Source organism: Gekko japonicus, unplaced genomic scaffold (genome assembly GCF_001447785.1).
Source record: "Gekko japonicus isolate JY-2015 unplaced genomic scaffold, Gekko_japonicus_V1.1 scaffold232, whole genome shotgun sequence".
Classification (NCBI taxonomy): domain Eukaryota; kingdom Metazoa; phylum Chordata; class Lepidosauria; order Squamata; family Gekkonidae; genus Gekko; species Gekko japonicus.
Window position 1 is genome coordinate 393,353 of NW_015162481.1, and position 19,350 is coordinate 412,702.

A 19,350-nucleotide genomic window follows, 5' to 3' on the forward strand; every position below is an offset into this window, starting at 1 on the left:
CTGTACTCTTCCAAGTCTTTGTTGGAGACCATGAGGTTATATACTTTAGTCCACTGTGCGGATTCATTTTTCTCTCCCTGGCAGAGGAGGACTGGAAAATGGAAATTGGATTTGTTGTAAAGCTGATTGTCCAGCTGCAAGTCTCCGCAAAAGATCTGGAGAGTATAAAACTGCTGAAGGTCGCTGGTGGTCTCCCCATGAAATTCATGAGACAGAGGCCTGAGGTAGCTGGCGACCGGAACCATATGAAGGTATACATTGTCCAGCGTGAACCGCACAAGTTCAGATGATGTTCTGGGGTTTGTGATATCATCGTACACAGCAAGGCTGAGCTGGCTGACGAACATTTGAAACACAAGGCTCTGCTCTTGAGCTCTGCAGAAGAGAACACAATGACTTAGGTTCCTCCCATTTCAAGCAACAAAAAGAACAAAAAGGGCCCCAACTTGGACAGCCCAGGCAACCCCAATCTCGTCAGATCTTGGAAGCTAAGCAGGGTCAACTCTGGCAAGTACTTGGATGGGAGATCTACTTGAAATACCAGAGATGGGGGCAGGCTTTATTCAGCTACCACTTTGAATATCCTCCAAGCCCCCAGTAGGGGTCATTCACCAGAGCTTGCCATGACTTCCAGGTACACACATACTCACATGTGCACATGCACACACACACACTAAAAAATACAAAAAAGAGCAAAAAAAAAAGAGCAAAAAGGGGCAAAAGGATGGGAGTAATTCAATGCACACATTTTATTAATATGAACTAAAATTAGGCATCAAAATCCCTACAACTAGTACATTAAGAGGCATTATCGGCAGACTGTACCAAATTCAATCTTTCCATCCATTTTTCACATCAATTTATATCTGAGCTTCACTCTAATGTTTTATGCACAGTAGTTCTCTGTTATGCTTGCAACGTAGCATGAAGCTGAAGCAGACAACGGAAAATATCCTCACACATTGTCAGATGTTATGTTTCTGGCTGTTTTGCTGTAGACAATATGGAGTGTTTCTATTATGGATCATTAACTTCACATTATGGAAGCAATATATTCCTCTATTAAATCATCGTGACTATTTTAAACTGATGATGGGTTGCTTGCTTTATAACTTTAACTGCTCTTGGCTAAACTGAACAAGTGGGCTATTAAGCACCAAGAACTGCCAATTTAATGGGGATTAATATTTAATTATAGGTCACAGTGTCCCCCCCTCCCCCCAAAATCTGCACACACATACACATGCGTTCTACTGTCTGTGGAAGTCAAGCACTTTGATGACTGTAAAAAGGTGAGATTACAGTCCAAGTTGAGTGATGTTCGCAGCAAAGATTTCACAACTGGAGAGCGCATGGAAAGAGCATAAGGAAATGTCATAAAGATGATCGACTGCATAGTTTGCATGGGACCATTCTCCTGCCCTTTATCATGAGAACTCCCACAGACTTCAATGGGTGTTCTGTGTGAGGAAGGACCGCCAGTCTGGCCAAATAAACTTTAAACTTGTGAGTCTTCTCTGAGTCTTGTTTATTGTACCAGACATTTTGTGTTTATCCTAGGGTGACATGACCTTAGATGTTAGATTGTCATGTTTTACTGTGATATACCAAATGTTAACATGTGGTCTAAACACATGCCACACATACGCAGCTACACTAGACAAAACAAACAGTTATGCCAGATTTAATAAGTCACTTCACACCTAGAGGGATGAGCAGCCATATGGGACAGTTTTCGTTATGGCTTCCCATGAATTTTAATATACCTGTTCAGGTTGGTCTGTTGTCCTGGTCTCCCTTCAGGGGCTAAAGTTATCACTATTGTTCCACACTGATGAGCAATATCCACATAAACATATCCAAAGCCAGTTAAGAAGATGATCTGGAGAGGGGGGAAAAAAATCCTGTTTAGAAATCTACAATGGCTATAACTCAATTCAGTAAAATTAACTCTGGCTCCCAAATATTTCCTCCAGAGTAATCCTACTGACATCCATTCAACTGTGCTAAAATGAATGGTTTCCGAATTGAAACCCCTGGGTTTAACTTTCCATTTCAAGTGAAATAAAAACAGGACTGTGGCATCAACTGAAAGGTCTACCAAACCCAACATGCAGTCTCTCCAAAAGTCACCAGCACCGGATGCTTGAAGTATAACGCCTATGGGCACATTTCACCCCTAACTCACTCTTGCTGTTTCTCTTTTCTGTTACTCACATTGCCATATTATTTATAATACCCCCATTTCTGCAATGTTTCAGAGGCAGAAAATGCAGAAGACTTGTCATGTGTGTGCTCATGCACAAAGCAGGCCACATACATGTCATTTGCATTTCTCATGCACAGCTAGATTTCCAACAGCCAGGTTTACACTCTGTCCCCAGGAACAGTCTTACCATATTTGCTTGGAATAGAGGTGAAGAGGGGAAGAGAAGAAGCCAACTCCTTTCAAGGAAGCCAATTTATTCCAGTGAGGCTAAAAACATTGCTGTGTAACTGAATTAACCTGACATGAAACCCTCGCCTAAAATATCCTATTGAAATTCTCTTTGATGGCCCATTCACAGATTGTTACTGGTATTCCCATTTATGTTAGCAGGGCACTTCTTGAATGAATATACTACAGCGGTCCTCTATCTTGCTGACACTGTTCAAAATCATTTCTGTGCAATATCTCCCACAATAAAAGATAGTGTTCTTTTTGAGATAATAAAAATTTCAGTTTTTTTGCTGGGGGGGGGGGGCTGCCTAACACAAAAATGATTCCACACATGAAACTGAGGTGGTTCAATCCCCGCTTGAGGACTGGAACACTTCAGGAGGAGTTAATGTAAAGCTTGGCTTTACTGTGAAGACGCAGAAAATGCTGTCCTCCCACAGGCCAAAGCAGGCCCTCAGGGACTGGCAAGCTTCCAGATCTGGACGGTTTTGTCAGGAAGCCACCCCCTCCCCAGCACTACGTCCATTACAGCAACAGGGCTCTTGCAGATATGATGTTGGGCTAGGGGTGCCAATCTCCAGGTGGGACCTGGGAATCCCCCAGAATTACAGCTCATCTCCAGTCTACAGAGATCAGTTCCCCTGGAGAAAATGGCTGCCTTGGAGGGAGGACACATGGCACTGTACCTGACTGAAGTCCCTGTCCTCCCCAGGCTCCACTCCCAAATCTCCAGGAGTTTCCCAACCTGAAGTTGTCATCCTCGCCTTCCACACCTTACTGGCAGTCATAGAGGGCCTGGCAACCCTACGTTGGGCCTGGTTGTACATTGCCAGCAGGTGTGGCACTGTTTTCGTCCAGTCCCCTCCTCCCAGTTCTCTGTGGCTGAAAATAAATCTAGTTATCAAACACTCAAATTTAGGCTGAGCAGCAATTAAACTCTGATAATTGCTCTGCTGGCACAAGCTTCACACTCCTCCCACCTCCCTTTGTGCACAGAGCTTTATATGAAATGGAATGCAGACGCCTCAGTAGTGTTTCTTTGTTTTTCATACACTGAGAATAAATAAACTCTGTATTCAACTTAAGATGCCTGCATTTTAACACCATGGTGAATGGGAGCTTGATCTAACCTGGAAGAGTCTTGCATAAAGCTCCTCATGTGGAGTAAAGGAGGGAGACGAGAGAGAGGGTTGTGTGTGAGCATAAGCTGTGTTCGTGCACAACTGGAGTTTAATTATGTTGTGTCAAACCAGCCTTAGAGGAGCCAAAAACAGGTGTCTGAAGGAACATTCCTAGATAAACTTCTGAACTAGGTGAATGTGTGACTGTCATCCCAAGACACAACACTTTGCTGAAACAAGCTGGAATGCGTGTCTGAATCAATATATAGTCCTTAAGGGATCTTTTTAGGGTTTACTTCTCTTTTTGTTTATTTGGCTATTTTTGTTGCTGTTCACCTTCTCTTTGTCTAAATGATCAGGCAAGTAGGTCCAGGATGTTCATAATCTATTCGAACTATTTATTATTTAAAATCAGGAATCTTCTTTGTGTCTGGAGAAAGCAATCATGGCCATCTTGTTGGGTTTTTTTTTTTAAAAAAACAACAACAGTAGAGGAGGAAGAAAAAATCAAGGAAGACAGCAGAACTTGGGTAGCAGCATATTTATGAACAGGGCAGTAATTTGCCTGAGAGTATCTGGATTGCTGGTGATGCTGCTCAGGAAAAGAAGAACCCAGAATGACTCATTAACACCTCAAGTATAGGGTTTCAGGATTAGCACTGGGGGGAAAGCTTGTTTTCTTAGAAAATTACAAAGATAATATTAAACAAAGAAAAATTTCAATTTTCTCAGTAGAACAAAGTTTGAGTCCAGTGGCACCTTTAAGACCAACAAAGTTTAATTCAAGGTATACACTTTCGTTGCACATGAAAGCTTATACCTTATATTAAACTTTGTTGGTCTTAAAGGTGCCACTGGACTCAAACTGTTGCTTCAGACCACCTGAATCAATTTTCTCAGTGTTATTCTTGAGCAATAAAAAAGCCAATAGCTTGGGGGGGAGGGAATTGAGAAACTTTACAATTACAAGAGAAACTTTAGCAAAAATTGAATCAGGAGAACCGCTTGCTATAAAACACCGGTATTTATTTCAAAGACTTTGAAGAAGATTCTTTCATATGCAGAAAACCTCCATATGAGTTTCAAAGAGAATTTTCTGGAAAAAGCTAACATAAAAAGCAAGCAGGAAACTCAGCGGGCATCTCTGTTGATCGGATGGCCTGACTGTTGACAAGTCAACAGCAAAAACATTATATAAAACAGAAGTTCACAAGACAGACAACTTTGCGGTTGGCCCTTTCATTTATGTTAACCATGCCATACGTTGCTATAGCTGTAGCCCCATTTACTTGCCCCGCCAATTATGTATAAAATGTGTTTTTTCTGGAACAAGAAACCAAACAGCAGGATGCAGAGTGGATGTCATCTGCAGCTATACAACTTCCGGTGGGACTTCGATGGGCTGAACATTTTCTGGATGGGAGCTTTGCAATACTTGGACAACTGATACAATAATGCAATATCCTGACCACCAAAATTTTCCAGGGTGTGGGATTTTAAGAGACAAGCAAAGGGTAATCACACATGAAGCTGCCTTATACTGAATCAGACCACTGATCCATGAGGGTCAGTATTGTCTACTCCGACTGGCAGCAACCTGCCAGGGTCTCAGGCAGAGGTCTTTCACATCAGCTACCAACTGCACCTTTTAGCTGGAGATGCCGGGGATTGAACGTGGGGCTTTTTATATGCCAAGCAGATGCTCTACCACTGAGCCACAGGCCCTCCCCAGGTACTATGGAAAATCCCATTGCTTGTTAAAGTGTTACTGGACTCAGTTTTTGTTTTACTATTACAGATTAACTTGGCTACCTACCTGAAAGTATCCTGACCATATAATCTAAGTCTGTGGTAGGCAACCTTTTTTTTTTTTTGCCTGAGGGGGAAAATGCAATGTGCACCTGTGAAGATGTTGGTGTACAGGCAGGGGTAGGGCTGTGCTTGGTCAGATGCACATGGAGCAAGCTGAACCCTAGTGGTGTTACTGGTGCTCCAGGGGGCTCATCTCAGACCCAGATGCCATCTGCACAGGTCCAGGAGGTGATGTCCAGCAGAAGGCCTATTGCTTTCCTCCATGCTGCCAGCACCATCTTGGTGGAGAACCAAACTGATGTGCCAAGCAAAATAAATTTACCAGGCATGTTGCTGTCTGGCACATGCATTGGGGTTTGCCTTCCCCTGAATGAAGTGCTATTTGCTATTCTTATTAAAACCAACCGTAACAAAACCTTTAAAATGTGCACAGCACTGAAAATTTTGGTCAGTGTGAAAGTAATGCCACTTATTATGTAGTGTGAAATCACAATTAGGGGTGGGCACAAACTGGCTGACAAACCAACGTTTCCCCCGAATTTTGGCCTGTTCGGGGTTCGCAAATCAGAGTTTGTGAACTGAAAAGCCAGGATGAACTTCTGCAAATTCTGGGGCGGTTTGTGGTGGCTCATGATAGTTCATGAGAAACAACTGAGCTTCACGAGGAACAGCGGTTTCTCTTCAAAAGAAACAGCTGAGCTGCTGGGAGCTCCCCACTGCTCAGCTGTTTGGTTTGTCCAGTGTGAAAAGTCGCAGGGAGCAGAAAGAAGGGCTTAAATAGAATGGATGAAGTGCCTTTGTGGTGGCACTTCACCCTCACCTTTTTGCTTGCCGCAGCTTGCAGCAGTTAGGACAAAGGGAGAAGGGAAGCCTCTTCCCCAGCAGTCCCCCCCCCTCTTCTGGCCCCATGGCTAGGGAAAAGGGAGAAGGGGAGCCTCCTCCCTTGCAATCCCCCCTTTTCTCCTGGCCCCGTGGCTAGGAGAAAGGGAAAAGGGACACCGCTTCCCTAGCGACTAATCTGGTCCACAGCCACAGTTCCCTCAAGGATATTGTAGGTATCTTCCCTTAATGATGTACTTGCATTTTTTTAAAAAATAAGTATCTAACTCTTTTATTTGTGGAGATAAAACATCCAGCAGTATTCTAACCAACTGTTTATCAAGAAGTAACCTTGCTCCCTCCTTCTAATGTTCTGGCAAGTGAGTATAATGGTAGAGTGATGTTATATCCAAACTGGCAAACTATGGTTTGCACTTCCCCTCAAAACCAGGACTTTAAACCGGCTTAAAATTATATTATTTACAATCCAGGGCTGCTTTCACATGAAGGATTCTCCCTGTTTCAGCCACCCAACTCACATGTTTCCCCCCCACACATGATGTTGTTTTGCATTCATGCCCCAGCCATAAGCTGCCTGTTTTTTCTCTAAAAGAAATACTTTTTTAAAAAAACAGGGGGGGAAAGATATCTCTGTTGGGGTAATCTGTTTAATGCATCAGAAGGGGAAAGGGACACCTTTGGTTTCAATGAAAAGGAGCACCCACTTCATTTCCCCCTGCTCCAGATGGTAATTTGGAATTTTTGTTGTTGTTTCTCGGCACTGAGTAGCGTTGCAGCACTATTGATGAACCACAAAAATACAAAGCTGTGTGTTTAGGTCTTTCAATGATCCTCATACATATTTTGCTATTTTGGGAACACAGAAGTTTGTAAGCTACACATAAAGCTTGCATAACTGAGACAGGAGGACTGGGTGGGACAGGGACTCACACCTTACTCTATTAGAATAATCAATGAAAATGCCCACTCTTACCATGGTGCTTGAACTACCTATCCACCCTGGAACAAAAAGAGATTCTTTGACACAGAGGGAGGGGGAAATTTGAAGCATTGCCTTGGTCAATGTAGCAAGGAACCAATTCATTAATGAGGGAGGACTGGCCCAAGCCCAGAATGCAAAGAGATTCTTTGACACAGAAGAGCATTTGCTTGCCCACAGTTGAAACGCAGCTGTAACCTAGCAGGAACTGATTCATTGGAGTGGGGAATTTCTTGGCCCCGTTGCCTTTCTCAGCCTAGCAACAAACTAATTCATTCATTAATCAGAAAAAGGGATCACCCTTATTGCTTTTCCCAGGGCAAAAATGTTGCCCAAATCTTGGGAGGTATTAATTCCTTAAAGGGAGGCAAGCATGGAGAATGTGGCAGAAGTATTAAAGTATTACATTATTCCTTAAGTTTGCTGTTCAGACACAGGAGAGGAGGAGGAGGAGGAGGAGAGATCATGATGGTAGCTGGACATGAGGGAGAGGACGTCTGGTGGTGTGAAAGGGAAAACAAGGCAAATAGTGGTGCCCTGCTGTATCTGGAATCTCCACTGCAAGTGCAAAATGACAACTATCAGCAACACGACCACTACGGGCAACCCCCCCCCCCCATGGAAGCAGCTGTGGTTTGGAGGGCAAAACAAACTACAGTCAGTTCAGATGTAATGGCAATCTATGTTTTATGCTAAATGGGAACTAGCTCATTGCTAACAGCACATAAGGAGAGCACCAGGATTTGGGTAAGCAGAGAGGGGCACACATGAGTCTGACCAAGTCACAGTTCCAGATTTTACACGGGAACCAACTCTTGGGTCTCTTGGAAGATTTTAAAATGCACTTCGTGGGTTAATGTGGGTGAGATGTTCTGCATGGAAAACTTTCCAAAAAAGTAGGTGCCTGCAAACAGTGTAAGTACAGCCTGCTGGATTGTGGCCAATACTCTTGGCATCTGAATAAAGTCAGCTGTGCTCATTCACTTTTTGAGGTTTCCTCTGTTGAGGAAGAATTTGCCAATCCCACTAAAGAACTTCCTTTTGTTCTTCAACAGCCATGGCTCACATTAACATTTGAGTTTATAGGATTATATTGGCAATGGAAATGTTGCTATATTTAACTACAAAATTGCTGATACAGTAGTTTACTAATCAATTGGCCCACTTCACTGCATAATCATGCCATTGGCTGGCCTAGCTCATCTCTGGTCTGCTTCTACCAGTGTCCAATTATCATTTGCTTTTGGAGTCAGGTGAATAATTCTGCAATGAATTAACTTTGCTATGTAGAGAAAGGCTCTTTTCCAAAGGCAACCATGTTACTAAGAGCTGGATAAATTAGTTTTTGTTTCCAGACTACCCTTATCTTAGCTTACAAATGTTATTACTGGTCATAGAACAGGTCTGATACATTAGCTAACATCTTGCTAAATTATTTCTTTTAAGATTTCATGAAGGCAGTTAATTCCTCAGGTCAAATAAACTTGCTGGAGGAAGTATTTCTATCTATTTTCTTTACATATACAGACACTATTTTACCAAGGATTCTTTTAATCTAGCATTGCGAAAGCAGAAAAAGTATTTAAATGCCCTCTTCCCTTCAACTCCTTCAACTTTCTGAACTTTGGAATCTTAGCCAAAGGTGGCTCTGATCGTGGATGGCAGATGTGGATTTCAGAAAGTACATAACAGAACTATTTTGTGAGTCAAACTACAAGGACTTTACTCAAATTAATATTTCAACTGAAAAAGCAAATGATCCACGATTCTTTAAGATAAGTCTATATGTATTCAGTGCCAAAACAACAACTGCAACTTCTACATTTGTGTTCAAAGAGACGTCTCTCTAGCTCCAAAGAGAACATAAGACCCATTAAAAGGCTGGGAGCTGTGTGTTCTCTTTGGCAGTAGAGACACATCTGAAGAACAACTCATTTTTATATGTTCAGTTGGATGCTTCTATTTTTCCTTCTTCTTGACAGGAGGCCAAAGGGGCAACCAGACACCAGCTCCATATAGCGCCATTTTATCTATGCAAACCTCCTCAGCAGTCTATGAAGGATGCTTACAAGAAGACCTAACACCATGACACTTCCACTCCGCCCCACCTCTTTAACATTCAGCCTGATGACTTCAAGAGAACTTGAAAGACTGCAAACCATTTAGTAAGGAAAAAGACTACCTGCTAATACTACAGTCAAATCATGAGAGTTTTAAAAATTGCCCCCAAAAGGAAGAGTCACAGTCTTTCACATTTTTTTTAAATCCAAAAGAAAAGTTGTTTCTTATGGCCCTACTGATGACCTCCAAAAATAAAAAGTCCCCTTTAATTAAAAATACCCAACTATTTAAGTGAACAGTGTTAAAGAGTTTCCACAAGAGGAAAATCAATTACCATATTCACTTGAAATGAAGATGACCCTGATATCTATCTATCTATCTATCTATCTATCTATCTATCTATCTATCTATCTATCTATCTATCTATCATCTGTCTGTCCATCCATCCATCTTAGCTAGCTATCATCTAATAATTGGACATAACTGTAACTTGTATCCAAATGTAAGACTTTTTTCTGATGGCATATCTGGGATAAACCTAGTTTTGCATTTGAGTAAATACTGTATAAACAAGAATGACTTACTTTATTATAATTAAAAGGTAGAAGAGGGAATAGTAAAAATGATGATCCTGCCCAGAGATAAGCCACAAAGAAGAAAAATAATTCCACTAAGTGCTGATTGAATTGCTTCCAAGGGTTTGCTTTTCCATACAAAGCAATGCTGAAATAAACAGGAATTCCAACCTTCCCTCCCCTGGTTTAGATCCAAGTCCCTGCAAATAAAGTGAGTTCATTGGAAGTGGATCTTTCCTGCCTTGCCCTAACAACTCCATATGTCACTAATGTGCCATTTGGCATGTGTGGGTATGTTTGTGCGTGGGTACCAAGAAGGTGGGAATTGGTTGAAATCCAGCTCACACCCTCACTCCTGTGTGACTGGAGCAAACTACACAAGTCCAAACCTTTGGGAGGGCACAAGAGGTGTTGTGGTAAGTGGAAGTGGGGAAAGGTACACTTGTGCAAACTCACTCTGCTTGCCAGAGCTTGGATCCAATCCACTTCGTAAAATTCCTTTTCATTTTAATGGGGCTGCATGGGAGAACTTCCCAGTAACTTTTTCACAATGGATAACGCCCTAATTCTCACAGTTATATTTATGATGCAGCTTTTAAATATGTCTTTGCCTCTGTGTTCATGTTTTCTTAACCCTGGTTCAAAAAGGGTTTATACTGCAAAGTTAGAATTTTTTTTAAAATCACTAACCTGCGTGCCTTGGTTATTAATGTCCACAAAATCACTCCACTCATTTGTTAATTCCTCTGTTGATATCACTTTCAAAAGGATGCTGGGGAGCAGGTCTCTGGTTTTGCAGTCTGGATAGCTGGTAACTTGATGATAAAGTTCATGGTGCACTGAACTGTCTGCTGGGACACGTTTGCAGTAAACATCAAACCTCGGTGTATCTGGAATTTAATAAAAGATTCAGCAGCCTCTTTAAAGAAAGATATTTGAATTTACAGAGCAGTTCCATGTTATATCAAAGGAGAATACACAAGCCAGCTTCTGATGAACTTTGTCCAGTATACTATCAGCCCATACAATTATTACTTTTCATTTTATGGATTCCCTTTCACCATCTGCATGCAACAAAGTGCTCCCTGGCTTACTATATGTTAGTTTCCAATGAATTTACTGAAATGAACATTTTAGATGCTCCACTTTAATATACAAGCTTAGAAGTTATGGCAGAAGTGAAATACCTTTGATGTTTTCTTTTAAAAGCAAAGAGACAGGACACCTGTTGTGGATAATTATGCGAGGACTTGGATCTTCTGATAGAGTTAAGTACGTCACCCCAAGATGCTCCTGATAAGTTAGCACTAGAGCTCTGAAGTGAACAACATAGTAACATTAGGCACAAGTTAAAGTTAACTTCATTTACTGTAACAAGCATCAATCAACATTTAAACCGATATCGTATGAACAGCTGCCCCAATTTTTTTAAAAAAAGACTACAACTGTGGGCAATAATGGAAAGCTTAAATTATGAAAAACAGAACACTAGAAAAGGAAGCAATGATCAACTAAGTTCAGACTTTGTAAGGGTTTGCACAGTGGAGGTCTCAGTTTTCATAGAAATTGTTTTCCAAAAACATTTCGAGGATACTTCTGTTAAATAGCCTTCTTGAAGCATACCTAAGAATTAAGGTATATGCTTTTAAAAGTACAGAGCTCCTAACAGACAGCTGGCACAAAAGAAACACTGGGAAGTAATGGTAATCAAACCAATAGAAAGTCAGCACCTAGGGCTGGATTCTATGCAGCACACACAAAAAAATCATAGGCAGAAGCAGATTTCCCCCACTTCTTCCTTCCTCCAGCAGTTATCTGTGTGCCTTGAAAAGGCTGTACTGAGGCCTGAGGACTTACACAGATGAAAAGCCACACCAGACAGGGATCCGCATGAAGAAACTGACCTCCTATCTGTTCTGCCTGTGGCACTTCTGAGACACAGAAAAGCAATTTCACTAACCCTTCTCTCCTTTAGAATGTTGTGTGGATTTTCATCCTTGTGGGTCCCCCAGGCCTCAGCATTGCCTTCCTGAGGCAGCTGCTGGGCAAATGGGGAGATGGGAAAAACTACCCTCACCACTACCTTCCCGCACAGATTCCAACCCAGAGAACTGCAGAACTGACATCTCAACAAGCACACCCACTGATGGTGAGTAACTGCAAAACTGGGGTTGATCGTTTAGGGCAACATCTGAATGCTTAAAAAGAAAAACTCTTAACGTGTACTCTAGTGTACGGCTTCCCTCCTTGTTCACACAAATTCCTGAGCACGTATTCTGATCTGCAATTTTTTAAAAGCTGCCTTTTCACATTTATTCAATTCAAGCGGTTTCTACAGAACGCATGAAGATAAAATCCATGTCAGTTTGCATGAGGAAACCTTTACCTCTTTTTCTCAAAACACTTGAGGATGATCTGCTGACTCTGGCTCTCTTTTAGATTCTAGGATCCCCGTATTTTGACAGCATCCTCTCTTCTAAGTCCTATACTGGGACCTCTTTGAGCCCAACCACACCATTCTTCATCCCGAGGAGTCACTGCTGAGTGACTGAAGTATTCCACTCCTCAGTGCTTAAGGACTGAAAAGCTTCTCAAAGCTTCTACCAAGATGCTCGCAACAAGGGCAACTCCAAGTGGCTGAATTTGAACTCACTGAGCTTGATATTGCTCCTTATTTATATCTACACTCTATGAGTAAGAACAAAATCAGTTTGGGGCCAGGGAGTGGAAATAAAATCTTCTACTGAGACAATGGATGTTTCACTTTACAGGGCTACGTATTTTCAGAGGTGAACACACCACTGGATACACCCAGCCTTTTCAGACTTGGAAAATTTGTCCCTTCTACATTCTCAACATCACTGCTTCTTGGACTGTGTTCTCCCCTGTTCTTTTCATTTGATCTTATTTTCAAATGCATTGCGCAATTCTGAATAGTTCACATTCTTCCTAAAATGCTATATCGGACAGCGAGTCACCAAACCAAATTATTAAAATGAAATTGTTCACAAAATCTCTGTGAGCAATGGGTGTCTCAAGTGAGCAAAATATTACTGAAACATCTGGAGAGAGAAGAAAAACATTTATTGCATCAATAACTGCCAAGCATAAGGAATGAAAAGCATAAGTGACAAAAAAAAATCAGTCTCCTTTCAAACAACAAATGTATAGTACTTACTTATATTTTTCAGTGTTCCAACAGCAGTATTTTCTCTCTGGGAAAATGTGACACTTACTCTCTCCCACAGTGTTTGTGGTGAAGGTCATGGATATCTGAACCAAAGAGCATGAACCAGACCCCTTCCAAACTAATCAATATATCCAATTCTCAATATGGCCCCATGTGTAGATACTTAAATCTGCACATTGGAGCTCTGGACAGACAAGACAGATCTTTCTACAGAGAAAAGACCCAGGTTTGGTGAAAAATCTAAAATCTAAAACAAACAAGTAAACAAAAAACAAGTATGGTGTGTGTGTGTGTTACCCAACAAATAATAGAAGTAGTGCCTCTAGCTTTAAGGAACTAAAGCTGTCAGTGGCTGTTGCTAGACCACAACTGGGCTGGCGGTCAGCACCGCACAGCAACTGGAACCCAGTAGAGTTTTCCCAGAGAGAGGTTACTGGGGGAGGGAACGAAAGAAAGCTAAATGCAGGGGGCAGATGAAGGTAGGTTGGTGGGTGGGTGGCAATCAGGAAAAGGGAGCAGGCTATGGGGATTTTCAGAGAAGGGAAAGAAGAAATGGTGTTTCTGTGTGAAATGCCCCTCCCCTGGAAGTCCAGGTGGGTCCTTCTGCTTGTTCTAACTTAATTCCAGCCAACCTGTCCCATTTATTTTGATCTGAGCTTTATATTGACAGTCAATATGTAATGCTTTCCACACACATTCCACATACCTGGTGCAGAAGTCATTTCCATTTTTATCTCCAACAGGTATGGCTATACTCTGCCTTGGAAATTCCTGTCTGATGATGGCTGGTGGACTCCAGCACAAAGCATTGGGACCACTTATACCAGGTTTGAAGCTTAGCAACATATACTTTTGAAGAGGCAGCACATCGGAGCTTGATGGGCTAATGTCAGGCATCAGGTCCCAGAAAAGAATGGAGCCTGTTTTGGCAGTGTCTGACTCTGTTGCAGAGCATATGCTAAATATACTGTCTGGAATATGCAGGTACTGAAAAGAAAAGAAGGAAAAGTACACAACAATTATTGTCTGAACTGCTTAATGTATGCTAGTTGCAGGTTCTGAGTTTCTGCAGGATTGGGAAGATGGAGAATCCAAAGATCATTAATCATGAAGTTACATTAAATTTAACACCATACCACTCTTTCTTTAGAATATTTCTGTGTCACCTCACCAGAGAACCTGCTCAAGGCTTCTACCCCTTATCATGTAAGAATACAATATTAGAGTACTGTGACATTTTCCAGTAATAGTTCTGTGACTGTTGTAAACAGACTCCATTACTACACAGAGTAGAAATGCCTCCTAATAAAAGTATCCTAAGCAATGATTCATGACTTTAATGGAGGCCCACATAACTCTTTGAGATGAAACCTGTTGTATTGAGCGTATGGTGGGACAAGATACATGCAGATGTCTCCAGGTGATATACAGTATTAAAATTTTACCCTAGGGCATTTTATCCTAAGGCATTCTGCTGGTAACAGGAAACAATAATTGTTGAATTGATTTAAAGGCTCTGAAGCAATTATGAGCTTGGGAGTGTTGACAGAACTTGGGCTGAATCCAAAGGTACTTTTCCGCCAGTGGAAAGGGAGTGGATTTTAACTGATTCCCACCCTCACTGCAGACCCCCACTTTGCCCCCACACTGTTCTTGAGGAGCCCCTGTCTCCCCAGGAGCAGCATTCTGGGAAGCTCAATGGCCACAGAGAGGAGAAGAAGCAGAAAAATTCCTTTCTGCTAATAGATGTGCCTACTGTTGGTGGAAAACAACCTTTGGATCCAGCCCTTCTTGTTTTAAGTTTAGGTGTGGTAAACAATTTTGGCCTTCCAGGAGGATGATGCATATCTTCTACACAAGAACTCTGTACAAATTCTCAGAACTGTTTCAACAGCTATTACAGATTATGTTGCCTCCGTTACCACCAGCAGCAGTCTTCTGCTTCTGAACAGATGGGGACCAGGCAGAACTAATTCTACACAGTATCTGGATCTGCCACTCTGCGGAGATCACTGTTAATTACTATGATTGACTATATTGTGGCATCTATGTTTTTAATTAAAACAACCTAAAATAAGTGACTTGTTTTAACTCTTCTGGTGCTTTCCTTTCAATGAGAAGTTTAAACTTACTAGAAATACAACTTTCTACACATTATAGAAGTTATACAAACAAACAAAAAATACTCCACAGTTAATATTTTACCTCCTCTTTCAACTGGGGCTTCATGACAGAGAGCTGAGGCTTATAATATATTTGGTATGGAGTGTTATTGATAATGATGCTCTTATCTTCAATTTGCAGGATTTGAATACCACGTTGAACAATGGAAGAAATGCAGAACTGACACAACTGCAGGACAAAGTAGGGTGGAAAGTTAGCAGGAAAAGAGCATTCCTTCTCAAACACAGCAAAACAAATGCTTTGTTTTTATTTTAGGGGGAAAATGGATAAACTTGTGTACACCATCCAAAGCAACTTGATTTCTACCACCTCCCTGTCATAACAAAATGTGTTTATATATGAAAGTTATAGCCCCGCTGTTCCTCCAAACACCTCAGAGCTTCGATAGCCAGTGTAGTGTAGTGGTTAAGAGTGTCTGACGTAGTATCTGGAACAGTGGGAGGGCTTCTAATGTCCTGGCCCCACTGGTGGACCTCCTGATGGCACTGGTATTTCTGTCCACTGTGTGATACAGAGTGCTGGACTGAATGGGCCTTTGGCCTGATCCAACATTGGCATCTCTTATGTTCTTATCCAGGTTCAAATCCCAACTCACACCATGGAAGTTCGCTGGGTGACCTTGGGCCAATCATTGTCTCTCAGCCCAACTTACCCCAAAGGGTTGTTGTGAGGATAAAATAGGGGAGAGGATTATGATGTAAGCTGCTTTGGGTCCCTATGGGAGAGAAAGCCGGGGTACAAGGTACTAAGCTGAGGCTGCAACTCTATGCACCCAATGGGAATAAGCCCCATTGAATCAAGTGGGATTGGATAGGAATGCACAAGACTTTCTTGGGTTGGATCCAGCAACTGGTCAATGGAAGGTACTTGGTGGTTGCAAATAGTTCTCAAATTCCCCTTCCCTGAGCAGTCCTTTATGATCCTAGGAAATTTTTTTCCCAGCATTGGAGAACCCACGTGGACCATAGTAGGGTTGCCCACTGGCACTCCAGCAGCTGGTGGGAGAAAGAAAGAAAAATGCTGTCAGTGAAAGTGTGATATTTAGGAATTGCCAGAAATGCTATAGTTTTACCTTACGAGTTTCTGAGCCCGTTCGTGGGGAGGGTGGGGTATAAACTGAATAAATAAATAGTGATTACTAGAGTGGTGTGACAATTTCCAGGTTTCCTTGAAAGTGATGTCATGCCATCACAGATGGCCACTCCCCCCATGTCCCCGCAACCCTAACTAATAGCCACGAGAAGGGGGCTGAATCACCGTCCTAGCCTCTTCTATCAGCACAGCTCCCACTCACTGCAGCTTCTCATGTGGGTCTTGCGGTCCTGGGAAGAAACCTTACATGAGTCAGAAAGGACTGCTAGTGGAAGTGGGGAAGCATGGAGAAGAGCTGCTATTGCCATGTCTGAGGATCACTGTATCCATCCCGCTGCACTATAGCATAAGGCAATGCTGAAACTCAAAATGCTTTGTCATGAGCACTAGCATAGCAAAGTCAGTACAGGGGCTATGTGTGCTCTGTAGTGCACATAGCATTAACAGTGCACTTTCAGTGTTGTGCTTTTCATACAGATTATCACATTAATCCCTACCACAGCAGTGTAAAGTAGGCCAGTATTACTATCCCTCCACACAGCTTATTTTCCTAGCCACTATGCTACACCGGCCCCTCCATTTTATATCTTTAGCAGACCATCCCAAGTGACTACTTTCTACTGAATAAGTTAAATATTAAATGAATAATTTAATTTAACATATCTCTGAATGTCACAAATATTTTTTGAGTTTGATGGCAGATGTGCGTGATTTAATCATTGCCTTGTAAACATTAAGAAATAATAAGCCGCTTCTAACCTTCTGATGCCCTGGGAAGGCTCCAAGTCTTATCTCAGCTTCAACAAACCCTTCTTCATCCAGTGTTACCACCTCCTCGTTGTCTCCATCCTTCCATTTCGGTGATGTCATATTGTGGACGAGTTTAATTGCTACTGACTTGTGCACAGTGTTTGTGTTTGCCCAATATATTCCAATTTGGAAGGCTTCCTAAAACAACACACACACAAAAAAAACCATGCTCAGCAGTTCCTAGTATCATTTACGCGCAATATTCAGATGAGAGGAGTATGCAAGTTTAAATCTGCTACATGGCCGGTCCCCATGCCAATCATGAATGCAAGCAGCAAAACTAAGCTGCCCACAGTCAAGGTAAAGCTTCCTATACATTTGGGCAGCTTTCCAGGTATGCAGAAAAATATGTATTTGTTAATTAACTGAGTGAAAAGGATCCCCCTCCCAAAATGACCTGATGAGGAGTGATTGCACGCCAAGGGGGAAAGAATGGCTAGAACAGCTGCAGGTCAGTTAAAGTGGAAGAATGACTCAGCCTGGTCAGCCTATAACAGTTTAAAGAATCCCGAAGTAGGAGATTTGGGAGGTGAGGCACAGTGAAGTTTCAAATAGCCCCCAACCACGCTCACCCTGTGATTCCTCACAAATCCCCAGCTTCTCTGAATTGTATAACTGCTGTTCTAGTAACTTTTTGGGTAGGTTAGACTTTATGTTATCTGTCATGGCAGTTCTCCCGGCTGCACATGCCAAACACCATTTTATCATAAGCTTTTATAGTCCTGTTAAGGTACGAACCACCGGCCATTCATTCAGTGTAAGCAGGGGCCACGATAACTACATGGAGGTACAGTGAAAGCCCCTTCTTTCCACATGCAGATATTCTCCAGGGTGGTCCTGGCCCTCTACAGAAACACTTGATTGTGCAGACAGCTGCCTTCCACGATCCCCTCCCCCCAAGTAAAAGTGGGGAAAGTTCATGGACCTGGGCCTCCATGTGGTCGTATATGTGGTTACAGGGTCCTGAGACTGGAAACCATTTGAACAGGCAGAGGGGAGAGGCTCCCACCAATCATCGCCACATTATTACAATGCTGCCCAAGCTAAGGGTTTAGATTATTTTTGCTTCTCCTGCAAGCCAACAAACCAATAATAAACATATTTATCTTCAGTACCTGGCTATATTAGATGCTACATACTTATAGATTGAGCAATTGTACCAAAGAATCTCAGTACTGTATATTTAGAACTCTCCCAACCATGTGGGAAGCATATTCCGTTCTGTCTGTAATTTGAACATTCTCCACAGCTCAGAACATGATGGGTGCTCACATATTACACAGGAAAAAAAAGTTTGACTGTGCTTCTACAAGGAATTTAGAACATTTATTTATTTATGTACAAAGCTTATATCTACTCATCTACCTTGCACTCAGATTTTAGGCAGGGAGTGGGTGGGTGGAAGTCAGCTTCTCTGTGTGTGGATGTGTGTGTCCGTGTGTGCATACATGTGCGCAAGTGCCGACAAAGAAAAGACATGCAGCACCCTATGTCATGGTTCAGCCACTGTGCCCTTTGACTTAGCCCCACATGCCCACACCTATGTGTGGACTACATACACAGAATGAGAAAGTAACGCTTAAAAGAAAACAGTGCTTCTTGATCTGAATAATATGCCTACCTGAAAGTTTGGAGGTATCATTGTTTTCCCGGCAGGTATCTGCAGAACAATCTTCTCACCTTCAAAGAGCCAAAGATCCCATTTGGAGTGATTGATCAGCAGAGCCCATGGCAGGAGTTCTATCAGCAGAGTTTTCACACATGGCTTCCACACCGACAGCTTCACCCGCATGGGGCTATCCCACTGAGTGAGCTGTTCGCTGCTGTTCCAAGTAACGTATCAAAGGAGAGATAAAAGAAAATTGTTAATTCATTGTTAAGATTTGCAGTTTATCATTCTAGCCATTCATAAAGCCTTTGTTACATCTCAGTGACTCTTGATAACAGATACAATTCTGAAATACAAAGAGATTTTGCCATGGCCAATCTGTCCCTGATTTTGGATGGTTTTCTCCTTTTATTGAAATAGGCATTCATTAAAGAATCACAAAGCCAGTCACGTTTTTAAATCTTTGCCAGTTTTATGTCACTGCAGATTTAATAACACACCCCTATATATATATATATATATATATTTTAAAAAAAAATCAATTCCCATGTTACCATGTTAAAAAAAACACCACTTGTTTGCACTGGAATTAATGTAAGGTATAAAAGAAAGACAAGGGTCTTCTGTCCAGGAGGCA

The 19,350-nt window shown here is 42.0% G+C and overlaps 1 protein-coding gene across 1 annotated transcript in view; it reads right to left on the minus strand.

Moving 5' to 3' along the window:
- The window catches only part of VPS13B (vacuolar protein sorting 13 homolog B (yeast)), a 512,836-nt gene that overhangs the window by 23,373 nt on the left and 470,113 nt on the right, over positions 1 to 19,350 (minus strand). The window contains exons 49-56 of the mRNA XM_015405853.1: positions 18,726 to 18,927; positions 17,054 to 17,242; positions 15,224 to 15,370; positions 13,725 to 14,005; positions 11,016 to 11,143; positions 10,519 to 10,718; positions 1,767 to 1,882; positions 7 to 375 (exon numbers count right to left, since the gene is read on the minus strand). Of these exons, the coding sequence (XP_015261339.1) occupies positions 7 to 375; positions 1,767 to 1,882; positions 10,519 to 10,718; positions 11,016 to 11,143; positions 13,725 to 14,005; positions 15,224 to 15,370; positions 17,054 to 17,242; positions 18,726 to 18,927 (1,632 nt within the window). The remainder of the gene's footprint in view (positions 1 to 6; positions 376 to 1,766; positions 1,883 to 10,518; positions 10,719 to 11,015; positions 11,144 to 13,724; positions 14,006 to 15,223; positions 15,371 to 17,053; positions 17,243 to 18,725; positions 18,928 to 19,350) is intronic.